Raw genomic sequence first — 22,500 nt, forward strand, 5'->3', positions numbered from 1 at the left:
GAGCTGCGAGAAGTTTTTTCCTGTGATTCCCGGAATCACAGGAAAAAACACTGCTCGAGGTGGTTTTAGATCTTTTAGCCCGCAGCTGAAATCGTAAGGTTTCACCATTCATATGAAAGCTATTGAGCAGGACTTTCCCTGTGTTATACAAAGGAACCCGTCGATGAATTTTTTACGGTAGAAATAGGCACTTTCGATACTTTGAAATTTAGCTTGAAAGAGAGGTTTAGAGAACAAAGACAAAGGAAAGTGGATGATATCGTAATATCTTTCATATTCAGTGCAACTTGTTTCTATTGTTTTTGCCCTCTCTGCCTCACTATCAAGCTGAATATTTTGAAAATGGCCTATTCAAATGAAAGCTACTGAGCCACACTATCTTCAAATCCTCATTGCTCCTTTTTTTATTTCAAAAGCATGAACAGCAATCAAAACACTTACCTAGGATCGTCCAAGTGTTCCTCAACTTGTTTCTTCTCGTTGATGTCTTGTTCAAGGATGGTGTCTATAACGTCATACTCTATGTCACTCATCAAACTCTCGGGGGAGGGGCCAGGCTCATTCAGAGTGAGGTCTGGGTACAACAAACACTCCTGGCTTGTTGATCCAATGTCACTCAAAAGCTAACAGCATTAAGAAAAAAATGAGACAGTGATTCCTAGAGATTTTGGCTGGGATGTCTGGATAGGAGAGGAGGGGAAGAAAAGGGAAAGAATAATAAAAAAAGTGGAAAACATATAGACAGCGAAAGTCAGAATATACTGTAAGCGGAAGTAGAGGAAACCGATGTTTGTGAAGCTTCAAATGTACCTAACATCAAAATATCTACTTTAGCAAAAGTTAAATATGAAACATAATTAAATTTACCATGCTTCTCTAGATTTTACTTTTTAATTTGCCTTATAAGGTACCTAAGAGTCCTGTGTCCCATGGCGGAGGCAGTGAGAGGCATGGGGCTATCCCATCGATGACGTCATAAGCTACTTTGCATTATAGTTCTGAAAGACCTTTATCAATGTAAATTAGTTCTTGACGTCATTGAAGGAAAAGACCCATACCTCTCACCTGCTCAGCCATGGGACAAATGAATGCCAGCTTTGTTACTCTCTCGAACCTCATTGCGCCTGGTAAAATCTGGAGAAGCAAAGGTGACATATATCTTAGACATTTAACTTTTGCAAAAGAAAATACTCTGAGGTTGGGTGCACTTTAAGAGGCGAAATATTGTCGGTCTTATCGCGTTGGGCTTTGCGCAGGTACTCACAGGAGGGTGATCAACAAAAGCCAGTTGAAAATTATGACCGGTGACGAAACCAAAATAGACAAGGATTAAGCTCTCACCTCGTCAAGTTTATCACCAGGTATAGGCGTTGAGCTTTTCCTGGCCTGCGCAAGTGCACTGGACGGAATGTTCGACTCTTCTTGAGGAAGCACGTTATCAATAAAGTTTGGTCCTCCTTTACGAAAAAAACAACAAGTAACAACAACAATTACACTAAATATAAATGATTTAAATGAAGGAATGCTTCACTCTCTTGAATAAACAATTTCTGTCATTTTCATACTCAATCGAACTAGACAGCGATGGTGTTGGAAGAGCATCGCAGTCCAGGTGCAATGCTCAGTCATCTTAGCTATGAAGCCACATTTGTTACGTGTAGGTGAATTGCTCTCATGTCTACTTACAAGGATATGAAGAGCGGATTTTGGACAAAATGAAGAAAACAATCTGCGCAGGAAATTTAAACGATTGGCATTAAAAAATGTTTTTTTAATGAACAATTCGTTTTGACCATAGTTAATCGAGGGACTGGTTATGAAACCTTAAAACCTTCAAAAGCGATAACAATGTTGTCGCAATCGATGTTGAATTGACCGTGACCCTGCACAATCTTTTGTTTCGGTCTCGCACGGGTTCTAAAATTAGTCGCGCAGAATTTAATCGAAGGATTTGATTGGTTATCGTATCGAAAAAAGGTGTGTTTTGTGCAGTGTCAAGGCCAAAAATACGGACAAAAACATCAAACAAAGGAACTTGTTGAGTTTCATAACCATCTCCATGCATTAACTATGTTTTGACAAAACAAAGTATACTATCTGTTTGAAAAGTATTAAACCATTGACTTGCTTACCGTTGTGTTTTTGGGGTTCACTATCTGTACTTGAAGAGCCGTGCAGCAAGCTGTAGTCCCATACGTTTTTCCCCGTCATGTCACGGATGATCATTCGCACTTGTGTAGCCGCTGTGCTCGAGGAGATCCGACAGAAGTTGGGAGAGTCCTGGGAAGAAAATTAAAACGCTATTTATAGGCATAGTACTCGAACAGAATAATGGCAAAAGTTTTTTTTTTAAAAGGCAAAAACACAGGTTAAGGTACTAATCCGAACTGCCCACCTCCAGAGGAAGTTCCACCAATGATATTAGGATTCTATCATTGAGCACAAAAAACTGGAACGAAAAAAGACAAACAAATTTCCAATGCAGTCATTGCTTCGGTGTTTGTAAAGAAAACGCAGAAACAGCCATGCGGTTATGTTTTATTTTTGTTTCGCTCCTTGGTTTTTGCGTTAAACGAGGCTCATAAGGACAAGACTCGATTTCGCGAAAAATAAAGAACCGACACTGGACCGTCGTCAGTGAAAATGCAGAGTAATACTGTAGCTAATCCAGACGGCTATTTTCGTTTGTCTCTATGACCCGTAGCTTCTTTTGTTATGAGGGCTTGGTGTATTGTGTCTGTTGTACCATTTATTGTTCCGTTCTCCAATCACAGACCGTGTATGGAAAGCTACAGGGTCTCCCGACATGCACAGCGTCTCTAGAGGAATATTCGTTTTATCCTTTCCTCCAAAATTACCATGACCGAAGAAATCATGAACGTTGGAAAATCGGCTTGCCGGAGACCCTCAAGAGACTGAAAAATCGACAGCCGGCACCACAGCAGTCTAAGAATGCTCCTAGCTTGTACTTTAACGTCTACGTTTGTGAATGCGTGACTACTAAAAATGCCATGAGTGGAGTGCGTGACAAGCTTTACAAGCACACCAACCTGTACATTAGGCGCGTTAAAAATACTAGGCAACAGTTCATCTGCATCCACGTTAGCATTGTCTTCATGTTCGCTGATTAAACTGTCCACTCTCGATGGACCAGCACCGAGTGGATATTGTCCCATGTGGTTCACCAAGTGCATCATGACCTTAAAAGAAATGACAAATATGTTACTTCACCCAACAATAACACTTCTTCATCAATTGGATAGGTCATCAGAATAGAGAAGACGATCATCATAGAGCAAACACATGACATTTGAAATGAGAAGACGTGTTATTTCTTTTGTGAGGAGGCCTGTGTCAAACGTTTCAGATCTGATATCGTCATGACTTGAATTGTTAAAACTCCTTGGTATGTTAAGGAGAGGAAGCATAGTGAACTTTATAAAAAACGCTGAAGTATCACTCGTGAGTCGTACACACACCATTCTGGCACGTCATCCGTTAAAATGATTTAATCAGTGAAAGTTAGATCACAGACTTACTGCTCTGGCCGTCAATTCAACAGAATCAGACTTTGGTGGGAAATCAAAGGTGTCTTGACCATCTAAATCTGCAAAAAGTAGAAAAGGACTAGTATGAGTGATCTCACCCCAATAATTTTAAAATCTCTTCAACCGATACACACCATAACTGAAAAGACAGCGGTTTTCAAAAGAGAAGATAAAATCAAAACGAACCATCAGCCAAGCCAATCACAGCTAACAATGCAAATCACATCAACCAATCAAAACTCGACGTGTCTAGTCGGCCCTAAGCGCGGGAAAATTGCGATCTATTCTGACTGGTTGGAAAAAAGGCGGTGTAAAACTGTGAATCACGTTAACAGAAAGGCGAAGAAAATGAAAACTATTAGAAGTGTTCAGCAAACAGCTTTGCGCTGATGGAATCACTTTGTTTGTTTTAATTTTGGCTTAAGGTCCCGAAAAAAAACCTTTCAAAAATCAACCAATCGAACTTGAGGCAAAATTAAACAAATCAGCGCAAAGCTGTTTGCTTAACACTTGTAATCGTTTTAATTATCTTCATCTCTTTTTTTGTACTTCATTTTCGCATAGTGTATGCTATAGAGTTCACAAATTAGATTGCTCTAAACAAAATTTCCACATGGCAACTCCAAACGATTCTTTTGTTGTTCCACATGTGTTCCATATGTGTTCCATTACATTACATCCGCTATTAAATTTATTGGAAAGAATAAAAGCACACGGCACTGCCTGCTATACAGCAACCCCACTACATTGAATTCCAGCAATAAATGTCTAAAGGTGGGGGTAGATTTAGCCAGAACATGTCCTTGCTCAAACTCCCTTCCTCGTCCGAAGAATAGATAATGTTGTCACAACTTGGGTTACCTTGTGAATCCTCTGGTCCACTGTCGGGCTGTGGTTCTACAGTACTGATGAGAGAAACCCCTGAGCTCCTGTCGTGTTCTTGTAGTCTTCCTAATCGGATCGGCCGTCCGTCACCGCTGATAATAGTGGAGATATTTAACTGCTTGGATTTTTTCTTGGGAACGTCGTTTGAAGCAGTCATTTTCAAAACCTGGAACAAAGAATTTCAGAACTACATCATTAGGTGCGGTTACAGGGGGCACTTTTACCGCGGTAAATGACCCTTTTACCACCGGAAACTGCATTTAGTGCGTGTGACCGACATTTCCCAAGGTAAATTTCCCGTGGTAAATTTCCATAGATACGTCAAAAAGATCAGACGAAGCGCCCATGACATTTAACGTGTTACGTTGGAAGGGTGTTTTGATGCCCCAGGTACAAGAGCCAATCACGATGCTGATGAAGTTGTGATTAAATTTCCCGCAAATGAATTGCGTGAGATTTCTTTTTACCTCGGTAATCTTCGTAACGTGTGACCGCTGGTTAACACAGTATACTAAAACCCAAGTGTGAGGCACCCCGGGATAATTTACCATGGGAAATGGCATTTAGCATGGTGTGTGTGTAACCGAACCTATTACTTCACCTACTTTATGCTTTATATTGCTTTTCTACAATCGAGACTTTTCCGTCTTTCTAAATCTTCCACCTAATTAAAAATACCCCCCCCCCCCACCCTACCCTACACAATGTTAATTGCTCAGGAAGAAACAAAATAATGCAGTGGTTTCCCAAAGTTGTTTTGGGGGCAGGCAGTGCCGAATTAATAATATGTACTTAATGAAAAACAGTGTTTTAGATGTGGACCAGGAAGTCAAAAAAGCCTAAACAATTTTCCCCACGATCGTAGCCAATTCTGCACCTTGAAATATTTTCAAAGGAGTACTATGTCCTAAACCTTATTGATGCCAAAGAGCGGTTTTCGTAAGACAAAAACCAAAGTAATAAACCAATTTCGATATATTAAAATTCAGTAGAAAACAAAAGGCATCATCTCGAGGCTCTGGGGAATAAACTCATATAAATCCTTACATTTATTCCCCAGAGCCTCGAGATGATGCCTTTTATTTTCGACTGAATTTTAATATATCGAAATGGGTCTATTACTTCGACCAATCACATCAGGTGCAAACAGCTCAATGAACCAATCCAAATTCGTAGCAATTCCGTGTAACTTGCTCAAAGCGCGGGAAAAATCGCGCATGCAAGTCGCGATTGGTTTTGGTTTTCCTTCTCATTGGTTGATAAACTTGATAAACATTTTTAAACATTTTTAAACCAATCACTAAGCGTATCAATTGCAATCGCGTAATTACTTTCGACAGTCATTTGAAAACTGCTCTATTGTGCGAAGAATTACCTGGAAAACTCTGGAGAGGAGACTGATTTTCTCGTCTTCATTTGTTGTTGACATAAGCTTTGAAACTGGAATCACCATGAGCCAGTCCAGCAGGCACATGAGAATGGACACCAATACCTGGGAAAGAGACGTCAGGCTAACAAAATCAATACCTACAAGCCTTGGTAGTTCGACATACATTGAAACCTACACATAACAATGTCTTCGAACGAATTTTTGACAGCACTTGCATTAGAAGTTAACGAAAACGCCTCGGAACTAAAAAAACCGATGAAATGAACCACAGTCAACTCTTTTGTAAGCGGTCACCATCGGGAAATGAAAAAGGCGCCCGTTAGTAGAGCTGTCCGCTTACGAGAATTATTCCCATAACATGACGCTACAAAGACACGTTGGACTCTTGTTCATGTCAAACGAACGGACAGCTTGCTTTCCCGCGGACAAATGGAGGTCTGACAAAAGTGACCCCACTGTTCTGTCGCTCTGTCAAAGGTCATAGTTTTGTTTGAATAGTCCAGTTTCAAGTTCTTTATGACCGCTGAATAAAAACATTGAGGACGGAGCGGAGAGTTGACTGCCAATATATATTTATTTTGGCAATTTCTAAAGTTGAAATTCGGTTGTATTCAACTTTTGAATGGTCCATGTCGCAGCGACCATGTGTTCCGCAAAGGAGATCTTTAATCAAGGAGCGATTACGTTTTTGCAAACGTTGGCCGTCAAGCACTTATATTTGAACAGACGTAACTGATTAGAGTGTAATGTGAATTACAATTCCCACCCTGGTCAGAGTTTTTCTCTGTCCTTGTGTGGGCCCATTTCCATTAGTAGGGCTAACGCTCACATGGTTCATATGGGGTACAAATCTAGCACTTCACATTACACTCTAATCAGTTACATCTTTAATCACACGAGTAGGCTTCAAAAACAATTGAAAGCCTTCGAGATGACGGGAACGCCAACGAAAACTTCCGCTTTAAAATAAACATTTGATTGACTGTAACTATTTTGACATTGTTCAATCCTTTTCGCTTTGCACAATCTTGACGTAGTTAACAACAATTATTAAATTCTCAACCTGGGATAATGCAATTCTCGTGCTCTGACTGGTTCACTCAATCTCGGTTATCAGCTCATATACGGTTGATCTAAGTGTTGCCACGCTAAAAGTTTTTTCGCCGGAAAAGTGAAATTTCTCTCTGAAGAAAGCAGAAAAAAAGTTTTTCTGGACAGCTGGGTTAAATTCCGACGTTTAGAAGTACGCGAAAAGGTAAGAAATGTTTTTGTGACGAGCCTGCGTCTGTCTGACCACAAGGTGTTACACGACATCGCATCGGTTCTCATCAAGTTTTTTTGATTTCGCTCGGATTTGCTCGCTTTTTTCGCTCGTATTTCGTACTTTCTAAACTTTTGGAGTTTAAAGGAATTTAATAAAACAATTATTCCATTCGCGCTTGTTGGATATGAGACTGGTTATAGCCAACGTGCGCTCATGGAATAATTGTTAAATAACTGGGAGCAAGGAAGCCGTTGAAATACACAACTGTCAATTTTATCCTTTACCAGAGAGTACAAATGAATCCGTAAAACAAAGCTACAGTTGGACGGATCGTTTCTTCATTGTATCCTTTTACCAACGCAGGATATTATTTTGTAAAGAGGAAGGCCTATGCCAACTATGCAAGTTTTTATAGGCTGAAAATCTCTCCACATACGTCTCCACTCTCGCACAAGAGTTTCACAGAAAGTAATCCGCTCACCTTGTGTTGTTCTTGAATGTGGACCGCTTCTCCTCCAGGAAGCAGATTGACAATGGCATGACAAAGAACCTGAAGAGATCAAAATTCTGAATAACCTTTTTCTTCGATTCGATGCTTGCGAACTTTATATCAGAGTGCAGTGGGAGTTTTCAGTTCTGACTGGACAGGTGCAGTAAGCTTCGAAGTCGAGGCTTTTTTTCTTTTAAAGTGCGCATGCTTGGAGTGGAAACCTCGTACTTGTATAGCCTGGTCCTCCAAAGGTACCCTGCGAACAGAGCCTCTTTTAATCTTACCAGAGGGCGCGCAAGAGAGGCTCTGCCAAATCGTGTCAAGTCTTTTACGTCGCCACAGCCCAAGTGTCTGGGCTAGTCAAACCGGTTTAGGCAACGCGCGCATCATATTTTTGACAAGGCGAAAGTCAAAATCGAGCCTTCAGTACGAAAATCAATATGGCGTCTCGGAGTGCGACCGAGACTTGGCCTGGGTTTGAAACTGTCTCCAAGCAACGGCTTGCTTATACTCAATAAAGACTTTACACGCTTTCTGCAGAGTCCTTTCTTTCTCGTCGAGTTAAGAAAGGCTCTGCAGGCAGGGTGCTCCAAAGGTCGCTAACTGCGAAAGGTGGGTTCAGTGGCGAGACCACTCGCTATCTACCAATTTATACCGTGTTCGATCCAAAAGCGTTCACCATCGATATGCGAAAGCCGGTTGTTCCGGTGGGAAAATGAATGAAACAGCCACTGATGTGTATTCTTTATTATAACATAAAAACCAATGAAATACCATGTGAGCTTTCGCGCGCAAACATGATATCTTCACACGCGAAAAGATCACTGTTGCTATGGTTACATATAAAAATCGCGCCCTTCGATGCCTTTCGTGAAATGATTTAGTATTTCATTGGTGTTTATATAATAAATAGAATGTTACATGGTCGCTTGGAGATACGAAATTTCTCCTCGAGTGTTGAAAGATATTTCACTCGTTCGCTCCGCGTGGTCATGTAATATCCTCTATTTAATATGGTGAATTTCTATCTTGCGATAGGCTTTAGTGCAACATTTATTTACAACATTCAAATGTGAAAGAAATAATCCAGATCAAACATAATGTGATTGAAAACCCCTGGTAGTGGTGATTCGAACTCGGAAGCACCAAAGATCAGCAAATGAGAATTGAAACCGGCGCGACGAAAAAGAATATATTTAGAGTACTTTCAAACAACACTGCTTTCAGACCACACTGTCTTCTTCTTCCTAACTTCCAAAGGTCTTACCGAAACGACCAGAAATTTGTGTACCAGTTGGTCGCGTTCCTAGAATCAGACTTTACCGCCGGAAAAAGTGTGGAGTTAAGGCCTTCCGTTTGTTTTTCCATCGAAACAAAAGGTTTTCCCACAAAGAAGGGACAGCTTATTCCTCTCCTGTTTTCTCAACAGCGGAACGTTCACAACTGCTTGTCGTAAAAAATCTAACCAGAAAGTCAATTCAATTCGGTAAGAGCTTTAGGACTCCACGTCATAGCTGAACTGAGTTTGCTGGTTTTCATTCTATTTCAAGAGGCTTTTCTCATTTCTCACAACACTCTGTTCCTTTTATCCTACAGCCAGAATCTCACACTATGGTGATATTACTAATATTGCCCCAAGTACAACCGTGAAACGGAAAATGGAAGAAATTTTCATATCTCAGCCATAAAACTTTGGAACTCCTTACCTACTGATATTAGATGTAGCACTAGCATCAAGTCTTTCAAACAGAGATACATGAACTATTTGAAGGAAAGTTAGGAAGACTTAAACAGTTTTCCCATTTCATAACTATTGTTGCTTAATGAGGGGATATAGATACTTTTATTGAAATATACTGTCTTGTAGTTTAGCTTTTATTACATATTAAGGGAGGGCTACAGGTTTGTGAGTGCTAAGTGCTACCCTAGTAAAATGAAGTTATTTATTAATTTATTATGATTTGCAAGAAGGCTATATTACTGGACATTTGATTTAAATTTACTAGTGAAGAACTCTTCTTCATTTGCACAAACCTCCACGATTTTTAAGGGGAGATGTTCGTCAAACCCACAGAGTTCACTGTAGTATTCTGATAACAGGTGAATCACTTCACAAGCCACATGACATACGGATCTGTTATGAAACTGGAAATTAAGAAAAAAAAATGATAATAATAAAAATTTCGAAAAAAAAAAAAGATAATTTGAAAAGAACACAAGCACTTGTCAAGTGCGTTTGTTAAGGTTTAAAACCAAACTAAGTTCTTTAACAAAACTGAAGAGATGTAACCGATGAACCAAGTCAACTAAAGGTGAAAGCACATATACGCAGCCGAAACGAAGCCTGAGACAATCTGTGCGAGTTTGCATTTTATAACCACTTTCGACACATTGAAAACAAACTTGGAACAAAATTCATGGCTTAGAGGATTTACACTTGACAATGAGTCGGTGGTAACTGTCTCGCTACGTTGACTGCGCAAGCCCGGATCAGAGGACAAGACGTTGCCATCTTTGTTTCAATCTCGTCCCCAGAGCTCCATTGAACTAATGGCGTTGCGCAAATGGTTGCCATAGGCAACAATACCAGACAAGTCCCAGATATAAGCGTAACGAGAGATAAAGTTTGTTAACATCCTTGGAGAAAGTAGAACTCGATTCTACTTTTTGCAACGGTTTCTGCGAACTTGTCTCGCAACGTTGCTAGGGTAGCAAGGTTTGCCACTTCGCGCATCGTTTCGCAACGATATATTGAGAGAACAGTAATACCACTTACGGTAACAGAGGCTAAAAGAACACAAATGCAATCAGGAATTTTCGGATGTCCGTGGCAGTGAATAAGTTCTTCCACGATGAATACACCAAGGGCGTTCAAAGCAACACACCTTTAAAAAAGATTTTTAAAAAAGACTCATATATAATGTAAAGATTTCAACTCTTTTCAGAAATCGTTTAGAAAATCTCTTATATTTACCTTGCTGGGCAGGATGGCTCAAGCTTTGATGCCCGTAACAGGGACGCAATGAGTTTGTCCTAAATTCAGTGAAAAGAACAAAATTAACAGAATTAGCCTCTGTCAGACTTTCAGGGGGACACAAATCAGAGCACAGCCCTAATCAATAGACCAGTTTCGTATTCTAACGGTTGGACTGGATCTAGCATGAAATGGAGGCTAATGCGGGCAAATTAATTTGCATTTGAAAAGATTTGCCCGCATTAGCCTCCATTTCATGCTAGATCCAATTCAGCCGTGAGAATTCGAAAATGGTCTATTGTGTGCCCTTTAAAGGGGACAGAGCAGAACACCGGTAACTCTGTTTCCTGCTCTTTACAAATAATGTAAAGGATCTTTAGCGTTGCACAAAGTGCATAAGCAAGGGTGGTGAGACGAGAGTGTCTAATCGGCGTGGGTGGGTGGGTCGTGAGTCGTGAGTCGTGTGTCGTGGGTAGTGGGTCCCTAACCTTACACTTTTTTTTATCAATGACTGGAAATTCTCGAAACAGACAAGACCTAAGACCTAAGATAAATTTGGACCGAGCACTGAGGGAGCAAATATATATATTTTTTTTTATCTTCAAACAAAAACGACCCACCCACCCACGCGATTTAGCCTCACCCGGTGAGACGAGGTCTATGGGGGAAAGGGACCCTACCGTCGGCCTTCTAGAAGCGCAATCTCTTTGCTTCTCATGTAAAGCGTTTGCCGCGTTTTTATAGGAATGTATGAAAATAAAGTTTCGTCCAGGATAGCTCGTGAAAGCGATTGACCCTTCTATCCGGAACCCTTTTAACAAAACCCGAAGTCGTTCGTCCTATGGCCAAGCTAGATGGAAGCATGGGTCTATTCCTGAGATGACGTGACAAACTGCTTTGCATTTTAAAAATTCTTTCAAAATTGGAATTCAAAACAGCTTGTGACGTCATCCCAAGGATAGACCCAGGCCTCCTACCAGCTCGGCCGTGGGACAAACGAATACAAATTTCGTCAACTTAACACAAATCATGCGGTCTTTTAGATGCGGAATAAAATGTTTTGAAGTTACGGGCACTTAAAAAGTAGTTACGTTATAAGGCTTCTACAAGTAGCAATCACATTTGACAAGCGTGGAGTTTTAAATTCTTTTGACTCCTCACGCTCGTCATCTTCTGCAGTTAGCTGCCGCAGTTGCACAAACCTTGATATCTTTCCCCGTGCTCTTGTGTTGGTACTCATTCGTTTGATGTCCCGGTTGGTGAAGTGGCATGTTAGGAAAGATGTTTGGAAAACACAGCAAGGAGGCAAGCAACGTCATGGCCTCTTCTCTTGGTAACTGTGAAAATGAATATTTGCAAGGAAAGGTGAAAATGATTTACAGAAACTCAGAGGGTCACTTTGGCCATATTCGTTTTGGAATATTCCAGAACTTCTGTAGGTTACGAGGAATACTTGACTTATCATTTCTTTTGGAATCTAATTAACAATTTGAGGGTAAAGTGAAGAACTATAATCTACCCATGTAAACCATGTGAGCGTCAGCCCTAGTGATGGGATTAGGCCCACACAAGGACAGACAAAAACTCTGACCAGGGTGGGAAATGAACCCACGACCTTCAGGTTACATCACCGCTGCTCTACCGACTGAGCTACAAGGTCAGACGGAAGCAGGTCGTGGGAAATGAAGATGTCATTTTCACGGCAATGAATATGTACAACATGCTCACATGGTTTACATGGGTAGAAAATAGCACTTCACATTACCCTCTAATAGCTAATTCTGTTGAAATATAAGTGCTACACGGCAAACGTTTGCAAAAACGTAAACGTACTCCGTTTTTGGAATGAAAGAAAGAGCATCCGATAGCAGGCTTCAGAATGTGCAGTGGTTCACTCTTTGACGGATGTAAGTAGTCAGGGTACTTGGCTGAAGGGGGTAGTTTCTAAAGAAACTGTGGTGCTGCATCGGTGGGGAAGTAGTATACAAAAATTTGGTTTTATCAACGGAGTTGATAATGTAAATTGGCCACCGTACAGAGATTCCAAAAGCTAGAATCTCTGTACGGTGGCCAATTTACATTATCAACGCCGTTGATAAAACCAAATTTTAGGGTACTTGGCTGCCTAGGTTGGTCTCCACCTAGAGGCAGACTGGTCACAGCAGGAGCCCTTGAATGCCCTTGTGCACCCACCTCCCGTGTCACGCGAGGACCTTGGTTGGCCAGTTGAACAAGAAGCAACAGCAGCATATATACATGTACAAGAACAAATGACTCAAGCTTACCTCCATATTTTGACTTATAACAACACCATTTGTAGCTTGGATGAAGTCAAGAATCAGAAGGCTTGAGCTCGGTAACACCGCAGAAAAGAAATTCGTACAGCTCCTTACAATAGTGCTCGTGATATCCTACAAAAGAAATGGTAAATTTAAGGTGGGTACAAAACAGGGCTTATTCAAACTTCAGAAGAGGGAGTAACCCCACTCCGTTTTATTTCTTGTTCCGCCAGCTATTTTTTGTTTCTTGCTCTGCCAGCTCTGAAGCTGATGTTGCAGTCCATATGCCCCCTTCACCAATGCTCCATTGACAGGAACTGCATGTATCAGGGGAGAGTTGAAACAATCAAATCACCAAGGATTGACCTAAGATCCTTAGCTTTTTGAGTCATACACCAACTAATAATTAATGAGCTACATGTATACTTGATCCTCAATTTCTTTCTTGAAAGTTGAAATAACAAACAGAATTATCCTTATAGATGGTTTTCAATCACCGTGTTGGTGCACAAAACAATGGAAAATTATGGCTCATGCTTTGCATTGTAATAGAGTCAAATTCCCAAAAGACTTTTTTCTCTATCGCTCTCTGCACCAACATGGCTGCTGTGACGTCAGGTGAAAACCATCTATACTGTTACGAAATTACAATAAATACGTCTGATCAGGATGAAGATGATAATAATGATCATAGGAAATGGATGCTGATGATTATGGTGATGATGATCATCATGACGCTGCCGCTGACGACAAATATTGGTAATGGCCATGACCATGTCAATGGCGATGATGATGATGAAGATGACGATGATGGCAGATGACAATCATAATGACAATAATGATGATGATGATGATGATGATGATGACAACACGAGCAACAACGAAGAAGGCAATAACAATGATGATAAAGGTGGCGATGGTGATTGTGATGTCAACGGCGCTGGTCATTGTCATAATGATGAGGATGTCAATGATATCGAAGATGACAAATGATGATGACTGCAATAATGATGCTTCTGCTTATAGTAGTGATGGTGACAATGGTAATTACTGTGACTGACCTGATCAGTGCCTGTCAGTCCAATATGCATCAGCCGGTAGAAGTGTGTCAAGTACTCCTGGGTGAGTGGCACATCATGACGGCAAACTGTCATCACACACATCAGTTTGTATGCAAGCAGACGGCCACTCTTGAATTCATTACTAACAGACAGGGAAGCAGCCTGAACACAGACAAACGCAAATCTTAACCACAGGCTTATATCAGTAAAATGATCACCACCATTACTGGAAATAACTTGTGTGTGCAATGGGATAGTAGTGGTACCAACCCCTGCCATAACTGTAGAAACTATAGAAAAAGGAGCCTTTGGGTTTCTTCGATTTCGGTTGGTCTCTTGTCTTGTCTCTGTAAGAGTAAAGGCGAAGGAATCCAACTTGCAGGGGTTGATTCACTGACTTTTTACAAGGTGTATAAATTTGCTGTTAAAGTCTGGACCAATAAATAAACAAACAGTTGCTCAGGTGGACAATATTGGTAATTTACTTTAAAATTTGGATTTGACACAACTTTGAAGATGTTGACATCTCCTGCCATTTATTAACCTGACAAATAACACAAAGACTGGACCACCACACAAAGACATTTTGAAGATCAGTGTTGCATTGGTGATCGGTGATTGATTGCCGGACTAGGCCTAACAGGAGTTCATTCATTCTCTACCTTGCATCAAAAGGTTTTTCTCTGGGTACTGTTACATGTAGTTTTCCTCTCCCTCATCAAAACCTAACACATCACACTATGATGCTCACCTCAAAAACCCAAGTTGCCATGTGCTGCAATGGAGGGATTAAGACAGGAATGGGAGGGGTAGACTTGTTATCCAATGAAATGCCTTGATTCAGTCGGACCTTTAAACCAATGGAAGTTGTACATTATAATAATATTGTTCAAGTGCTCCAGGTCCCCCACCCCCCTCTCTTCCCTCTTAAGTAACCAACATTTTCATATGAACTGCTTTAACAACCATTTAGTAAAGCATTTGAGAAGCAATACAGGCTTAAGACTCTAATAACGTTATCATGATACATGTAAGTGTTCATTTTACAAAGGTAACCCCCCTTTTTCATTGGAAAATCCAAGCTTTGGACATGGAAGTCAGGGATGTAGAGAGGTCATAGTTTACCGGCTCTTCAAAATGGAACATTGCAAATAAGTAAATTTAAGTCTACAAATGAAAATCAGCCACAGGAGTACTTGTAAGAGTTCATTGAGACATCATGCCCATCCTTTATGGCAGATAACAAAAAAAACCTTTGTATCCAACATTACATAGTGAAATTAAAAAAAGCCCCAATTTCTGGAACTAAAAGAAATTTGTAATGTTACAACTCACAGCACTCACACTTTGGAACATGCATTTCACACTGTTTTTCCCCTCCAACCAAATTTCACTTCATACACAATGTAGTCACTTACACAAACACCACTTGGGATTGTAATTTGCACCAAAGATAAAAATAATTATGGCTGATACCTTGGCCAGCATGTTCCAAATTGACGTTAGGCATTCAAACACTTTTGCATGAATGGCAGGTTCTTTAATCTTGTTGACATTACCCAGAATGCCCAGCATTCTGTGCCACAGGACTACTGCTGCCACAGGACCCCACCCTTCCCTGCAACCCCCAGCAACTACACTGGTCTCTTCTTCAAGAGCATCCCCTTCGCCAAAATCTGGATCAAGGAGCTCATCATGTACTTCATCATCTGAGTGAGAAGAGGCTGGTGATGGTGATCTGGAACCTGTAGCCAGGTCATTGGGAGTTTCTACAACAAAAACAGTGCAAACTTGGTACTTTGAACTCACTCTGAAGTCAGATAACATCTCACATTTTAAGTTTTTATTTCTGTACTTTGGAATGCAAATTGCTAAGAACAAGTCACAAGAGTGTGTTTCATTTTGACTCTGAAATGTTATCTAGTGAAATGCCTTCAACCAGACAATTCATCGGTAGCTTTGCTTTCAGTTTAAGCTAAATTTTGTTATTAGTACATACCAAACAAGTGATTGTAGTGCTTTCTGCGCATCCTGATTCGCTAGCTTGGAGGTCAATAACAAGTACTATTAACCTCTGAGCAAACAGAGAAAAACAAAATTGCAACCCGTTTTTCACTTCAGTTACAAAGGAGCAAACTATCTTCTTTTTCTGGGGTAAACCATTAATTTTATACCTATTGTGACTTAACGACTCTGCTTACACTGAGGCTTTTTCTGACAATAACTCTGGATGGCATGGCTCAAGCAAAAGGTTTCAACTGTAACTTCAAAGCAAAATTGCATAAGAAGGGCAAAAAATGGTTAATGAAGGCAACAAACCTCTTCCAGATGATTCAGGTGAGGACCGGCCTCCCAGATCATGATCAAACTCCACTGTTACTGGCTTCAGGGGTGCAGCATAGTCCCCTTCTCCCTCTCTTCCCAATCGCACTTCGTGAGCTGGTGTTGATGTCCTGTTCATAGTCCTATGATGTCCCGTACCTAAATGCAAGTCTTCCAAATTTGGTTCAAGATTTGACTCATTGATCTTTTCAAGATGAGATGGCTGTGACTCCAAGCTATTATATTTTGTGTATGGGGCTACCTCAAAGTCAAGACTACTACCATACCATGGCAAGGATTTCATGGAATCTTCACGCGACAAATAGCTGTCCACACTACTTAACCGATTTGCCCTTGAAGGAAAAAGCCATCTGTGGCATCGGTAGTTTTTATCGAGTCCTGTTCCATACCAGTAACTGCATCCTGATCAGTTTTTGATTGTATTTCAAGACTGTCTACACTTTCTGTGTCACTTGCCAAAGAGAAGGGTACTCTGGTTTCTTCATTTACAGTACTAATGCTTGCTGTATGACTGGTTTCTTGATTATCCTTTCCTCCATTTTTAGGATCTGATAGTTGGCCTGCAACCTCAGTCTCTTTGACTGTTCCTGAACCTGCAAAGCAGAGCTCAAAATGAGATGCATGTGATTTTGACAACTGCTCCCTTGACCTTAACCTCAATTTCAACCATCACTTGACTTGTGATTTGAAATGCAGGTGATGAACATCACTTACAGTAAGTGTCCCTGTAACCCTATTTGTCAAGCACATACTTTGTGAAAGTGAGAGAACATCTCAATTAACCAGTACACGAGAGAAAGACACATGTCGCAAAGATGGACCACTACAGTCAATGCCTGACCTCCTACAAGTAGCTGCAATAAGCGACAAAAATAGTTGAGACACTGGGAAGACAACAATTAGGAAAAAAATCACCTTAATGTTACATTTTCCACTTGTACCCCCCCCCCCCCTCTCCCCCGCCTCCCCCCTTCAATGTTGGTAACAGAAAAAGGAAGAGTTGGTGATAAGAAAAGAGCATTGTTGCGGGGGGAATAAATGTGTGGAAATAAATTGTCAACTAAGGCTTGTATTTGTTATTGTAAAAAGATTTAAATTTACATTAGCATCTTATGAATGGTACTCTTACTAATAATATTGATGATGAATTATGCCAAGGTTTGGTGGATCCAGTGGTCAAAGTATTTTGACAGAACAAAATTAGCTCAAAACTTATCAACATCAAGAGGGTGTAGAGAAAAGAAAAAAAATAAGGCCACTTGTTAACAGACAAAGCTGCAAAAGAGCAGTCTAGATCGAAGAACCAAAATAGTAATGAGGTGATAACCATGCAACTTACTAACCTGCAGTAACAGTTGGAGAGGAAGAAATTTTTCTTATCGCCGAAACTCTATCCATAACTGGTTTACTTGAGGGGAAAAAAGCACTGTTTGATGAAGTTAATACCTTTGAATGTTCTAGTGATTTATTGGGCACAGGCCCACTAATTTCATTTGTTGACAGCATTGGGGATTTTTTAGGTTGCGGTGTGATCACAGGAGAACCAGCTTTATCGCCATTCTTATGCACATTTGAAACAAACTGCTTTGGGACAATTGATTTTTCCATGCGACTCCAGCGAGTGAAAGAAGCCTTGTTAAAAGCTCGTTTGTCTTGTGTTATCTGAGGGCGTCTCTTGCGTTTCTGCTCCGTGAGTCTTTCCAGTGGAAGATCTCCCATGTCAAGACCATAAACAGTCCTTGCCATCACTCTTGTTAAAGTTTCCATGGTGACCTTTTCAGAAAATCAACATAGTGATTAGCTTGTCAGCATTATAATTATGTGCCATAGGGAAGGGTTAGTTGTAATCTTCCTGGGGCTGGTTGTTCGAAGGCTGGATAGCCCTAACCGTTGGTTAAGAGGTATCAAAACCTATAGGTTTCCATTGTATTAACACTGGCTAGTGCTAACCATGCAGGGATTTCATTAGAAGCTGGCCACTGGTGGTTTACCGCCATCTATGTTGTCAGAAAGTTGCTTCTCAAATTTGCTATTCTGCCTTGATTTTCACTCAAATCCTTGTAAAAGACAAGAGTGACTGCCTCTTACATTGATTAGCCCAGGCATCTACAACTGTACTTCACACGTTACTGAACCCTTGACCACACTTTGAGCATCCTGGGCCCAAGAGGTGTTTTTCAACCAATCTCACAAATGTCAATGGCAAAATGTACAAAAGTAATGCTCGTGGACAAACAAAAGGAGGTACCGACGAATCTATTGTCATCTGACCTCATGGTGGACATATCTTAACAGACAAATTGTACATTGTTAAAAAACTCAAATTGGATGGATAACAAGTAGACTTGGAAAATTATTTAAATTGCATTTTCCTTTTCTGCATTAATTTCCCTAAAAATAAAATGCTACCACCTGAATCATGACAATTTTGCCTGAAATAAACCTTTAACCAGGTCACAAGAACAAAAGAAATTACCTCTTGAGAAAGAATGAACAAGAGCATTTGGATGCAGCGCTTGTTGAGGACGATGCCTACTATTGATATTGCACATAAAATGCCTTTTAATTATGTTCTTTGCATCTCGACATACTTGGGGTTCCTATGGGTGGTGCTTCCTAATAAAGGGATAATTATTCTTGCCCGGTTTAAAACTATATGGAGAATGAAGAACTTAGCAAGTGCCATTGGGATCCAAATAGGAAATTGGAGGTAACCATTATTTTTCAGAGATAATAATTTAAGTAACAAAATTAACGTAAGCAAAGTAACATGACGTTTTGACGACTTCATGTTATCATTGTCAAATGAATAAATTAAAATTTAATGGCAAGGCATATTTATAGTACTCAGGATGTGAGAAAAATAGAATGTGTCGTTCCAGAAAATATCCATACCCCCACCACGGAGGGAATTTCATATAGGACCCCCCACCCCTTTGGATTTTCCATTTTAGCAAGGATGTGGTAACCCCATCTCCTCCCTGGAAATTCCAAAAAATGTCGAACACCCCCTATACCCCCTGGAAATGATGTTCTTCAAAGTAAACAGCAAACAAGAGGCTGTGTATCTGGTGTCAGGCACGTATTTGAGTATTTGAGACGATATGGTAAAAGTTGCGTACATGCGTAAGTTAAAGAAAAGTCGCGAATTATCCTAAATACACAACCTTAACTTTCTTATTTTGATGTATACAGAAGCTGGTCTAAAACGCAAAATACAGTATTGCCAGTATTCGAAGAGAGCTACTACCATACTAAGTTGCAAATAAACAATTTTTTGAGCTGTTTACAAAACGTGTGAAAAATTAATTTCGTGCGATTGAAATGGACACAATCGCAAGCACATTTAATAACAAATTTTTTACAAAATTATGCAATGAAGAAGAGAAAAAGAGAGACTAATGAGTTAATAGCAAGTTTTCTGTACTCATCTTGCCAAATGACAACCTCTAATGTATAAAAGATGCTTCACAAGTGCAGTGATTCTCGATAAGTATCCAGCAAGAACATTCATTGTGAAGTTACCAGTCCATCACGGACAACTACTACTAATCTTTGGAGACTGGTAATGAGTAATGGTGGCTCCTTTCCAAAACCGTCTTTATTTCACGCCCCCTCCCCACCCCCCTGGAATTTCCAATTCCCCGTCCTGGTGGGGGTATGGATATTTTCTGGAACCACACAATTATTGGCAAACGTTACATGAAAGCATGCGTGTAAAAAGTTTCGTGCGAATGGAATCCACTTGCGTGTTCAGTTTCGGCCTTTTGTTTTTGATCAAGAGCATTTCAAACATCAAACAATCAAGTTTGCCACGGCGTTTCTTGAGTACTTTAAAGTTCTTAATTACACTGTAAATTGTCAGGCGTTAAGGAATTTCTTAATGTAAGCAGAATTCTTTGTGGTATACACTGTAAGACAGCAGAGCAATGACTTACCTTCCACTCAGTGGTGATCTCAGGCCAGTGAGTCGCAGAGGAAATAACCTCTAAACACTTGTCCCAGAGTGTGATGGGCACATTGACTTTCAGATTTGCTCGGATCCATGTCACAAATAGAGTCTGATAATTAGAAGGCAAAAACAAAAAATAATGAGGAAATTGATGCCAAGTAAAGTTGTACCATTCTAACAATTAGTCATGCTGCTGACCCTATAAATTAAAACTATTGACAGTTAGTACGTACATGTAGAGCAACCAACACACATGTGAGAAGTCATGAGATCAAATAACCACCTAACAAGAAACCATGCTCTTTATTTTTCCTTCCTTCCTTAAGAATACATCTAAATTTTACTCTTACTTATAATGTCAGACGATTTAAGTGACATCAATGGATAATTACTGTTGTACAGCTGTATCCCAGCAACTGCAGTCAATAGAATATTCCCGTTTGCGTTTGGGTCTAGAATAGGGTATCATTTTTCACAAAACTGACCAGTCGCTTGAAGATTTTATCAAGACTAAGGAAACCAGAAATTCCCGCTCAAAAATATAAAAACATCGAGTCGGCAAAGTTTAAGTTTACGCAACTCAGCTTCAACAGCGTCGATAAATGGCTATCATGAAACTCTTCTGGATATTATTAACTGTCAAGTATCGGTATTTAGAAGGAAATCGGTGGGCGTTTACTCTTGTATAGGGTAGCAAAATTCAGCCGAACTAGCTCTGGTATAGGCTAAGGGTTCCAGGGTCCCAGCGGCACATCCCCACCCAGAAATTCCTAAAGTACCCCCCTCCCCCCCCCCGGGAGAATATTACACTATAGAATAAATCACAATACTTTTTTAATCAAAACAACTCCTGAACAATGACTCTGGCATGCCCAGTTACAACTGATTACATAACAAAAATCCCTTTATGTAACAATATGCTAACCTGAAGTAAGCTCTCTGCAACTTCTCTGGCAATACCCATGGGTTTGTTCTGAGCCATTTCAGGTACAAGAAGATGTCTTGAAGCTTCAAGAAGTGCCTCTAACAACTGCTCCCTGTAAATAATTACACATCCTGGGTAATTAGGGTTACATCATCCTGCTTAATAGTTTACTACTAACAGTACATTAACACAGTTGATCAGACTGCAGTATTCCATTGCTTTCACCTTTGTTACCACAAGCTGACACTAATAATTTTGAGTGGTACTATAATATAAGGAAAAAAGTTGAAATTTGTCTAGACTTATAATATTTATTTTGAGGAAAATAATGTTTGAGTCAGTACAAATAAAACTCTTGTTCAGCCCATGTACTCTGTCCAAACTTGCCTCTGGCCTTGTGAAAATCATCTCTCGTGTTTTCAGCTTTCAGTGAAGAGTAGGGAATGCAAAATGCAAAAATTATGCCCTGAAAATCTTTCAGCAAGCCCACTTTTCTTATCTTTAGCCCTTACTGACTCCTACGAAAGACAGACGTCCTCAATGAGGGTGGTTCAGGGGTGAAGGGTCCCCCTTAACCCGTGCATGCCCTAGAGTGAGACTTACATGTACAGACTTTACTCTGCTTAATTCTAGGCAATTTTACTCATCACTGGGGGTCCCCTTGGGAGTGACAGGGTTAACAGCTGACCAGTTACCTCGGTTAATTGAGCATCACACTACTGTTCTGAAAGTTGCATGTTTTAACCCTGACCCAACCAAAACTCAAGGTCTAAAAAATTTAATAACTGACAAAGAAAGTGCTTCCTGTGTGATTACATACATGTCACAAAATGGTTAGACTTTCAAGTAAAAGGTAAAGTCACTTTATTTAACGTCGGTAGTTCCTTCAGCTATGAGGCTGGTATCAATGGAAGCCAACGATGTGCCCTTTACCCCCCTCTCTCTGTCAGTGCTCCGTTTTAACGGGATTTAAAGCTATAGCTACACGGATCAGAGGAAAGTCGAAACAGACGTTGAAGTCACCGGGGATCGAACCGGGAACCTATCGCACTCTGAAAGCCGCGCACTAGCCATCTGAGCCACGACGGCTCCAAAGTCTTCTTTGGATAGAGACAGTATGAATAAATTCATCACGCAACCCTTGTTCATAAACTGTCTGCACTTCACTACTTGCAATTCAGTCAAGGGTTTCCACGGAAACCACTGCTTTACCAACTTTGTTAAGTTAACCCAATGACTCCTGAACCCCCCCCCCCCCCCCCCCCACACACACTCTATTGACAAGTAAAATCAATAGGTATTAGACAGAGTAAATAATAGGCATTAGATACAGAAAAGTCTCACTCCCAGGAGTAGATTGTTTAACGGGGACACAGGCTTTTGAGTGGA

At 40.4% G+C, this 22,500-nt stretch overlaps 1 protein-coding gene across 1 annotated transcript in view; it reads right to left on the bottom strand.

Moving 5' to 3' along the window:
- The window catches only part of LOC137985935 (ral GTPase-activating protein subunit alpha-2-like), a 46,701-nt gene that overhangs the window by 9,653 nt on the left and 14,548 nt on the right, over positions 1 to 22,500 (bottom strand). Inside the window, 22 exon segments of the mRNA XM_068833378.1 lie at positions 442 to 623; positions 1,342 to 1,457; positions 2,133 to 2,280; positions 2,396 to 2,449; positions 3,051 to 3,200; positions 3,540 to 3,607; positions 4,410 to 4,599; positions 5,809 to 5,925; positions 7,569 to 7,637; positions 9,612 to 9,722; positions 10,354 to 10,462; positions 10,552 to 10,610; positions 11,754 to 11,888; positions 12,837 to 12,962; positions 13,892 to 14,053; positions 14,643 to 14,741; positions 15,368 to 15,660; positions 16,211 to 16,577; positions 16,580 to 16,827; positions 17,578 to 18,007; positions 20,173 to 20,295; positions 21,112 to 21,223. Coding sequence (XP_068689479.1) covers positions 442 to 623; positions 1,342 to 1,457; positions 2,133 to 2,280; positions 2,396 to 2,449; positions 3,051 to 3,200; positions 3,540 to 3,607; positions 4,410 to 4,599; positions 5,809 to 5,925; positions 7,569 to 7,637; positions 9,612 to 9,722; positions 10,354 to 10,462; positions 10,552 to 10,610; positions 11,754 to 11,888; positions 12,837 to 12,962; positions 13,892 to 14,053; positions 14,643 to 14,741; positions 15,368 to 15,660; positions 16,211 to 16,577; positions 16,580 to 16,827; positions 17,578 to 18,007; positions 20,173 to 20,295; positions 21,112 to 21,223 — 3,468 coding nt within the window.

This window comes from Montipora foliosa, unplaced genomic scaffold (assembly GCF_036669935.1).
Source record: "Montipora foliosa isolate CH-2021 unplaced genomic scaffold, ASM3666993v2 scaffold_117, whole genome shotgun sequence".
Lineage (NCBI taxonomy): Eukaryota > Metazoa > Cnidaria > Anthozoa > Scleractinia > Acroporidae > Montipora > Montipora foliosa.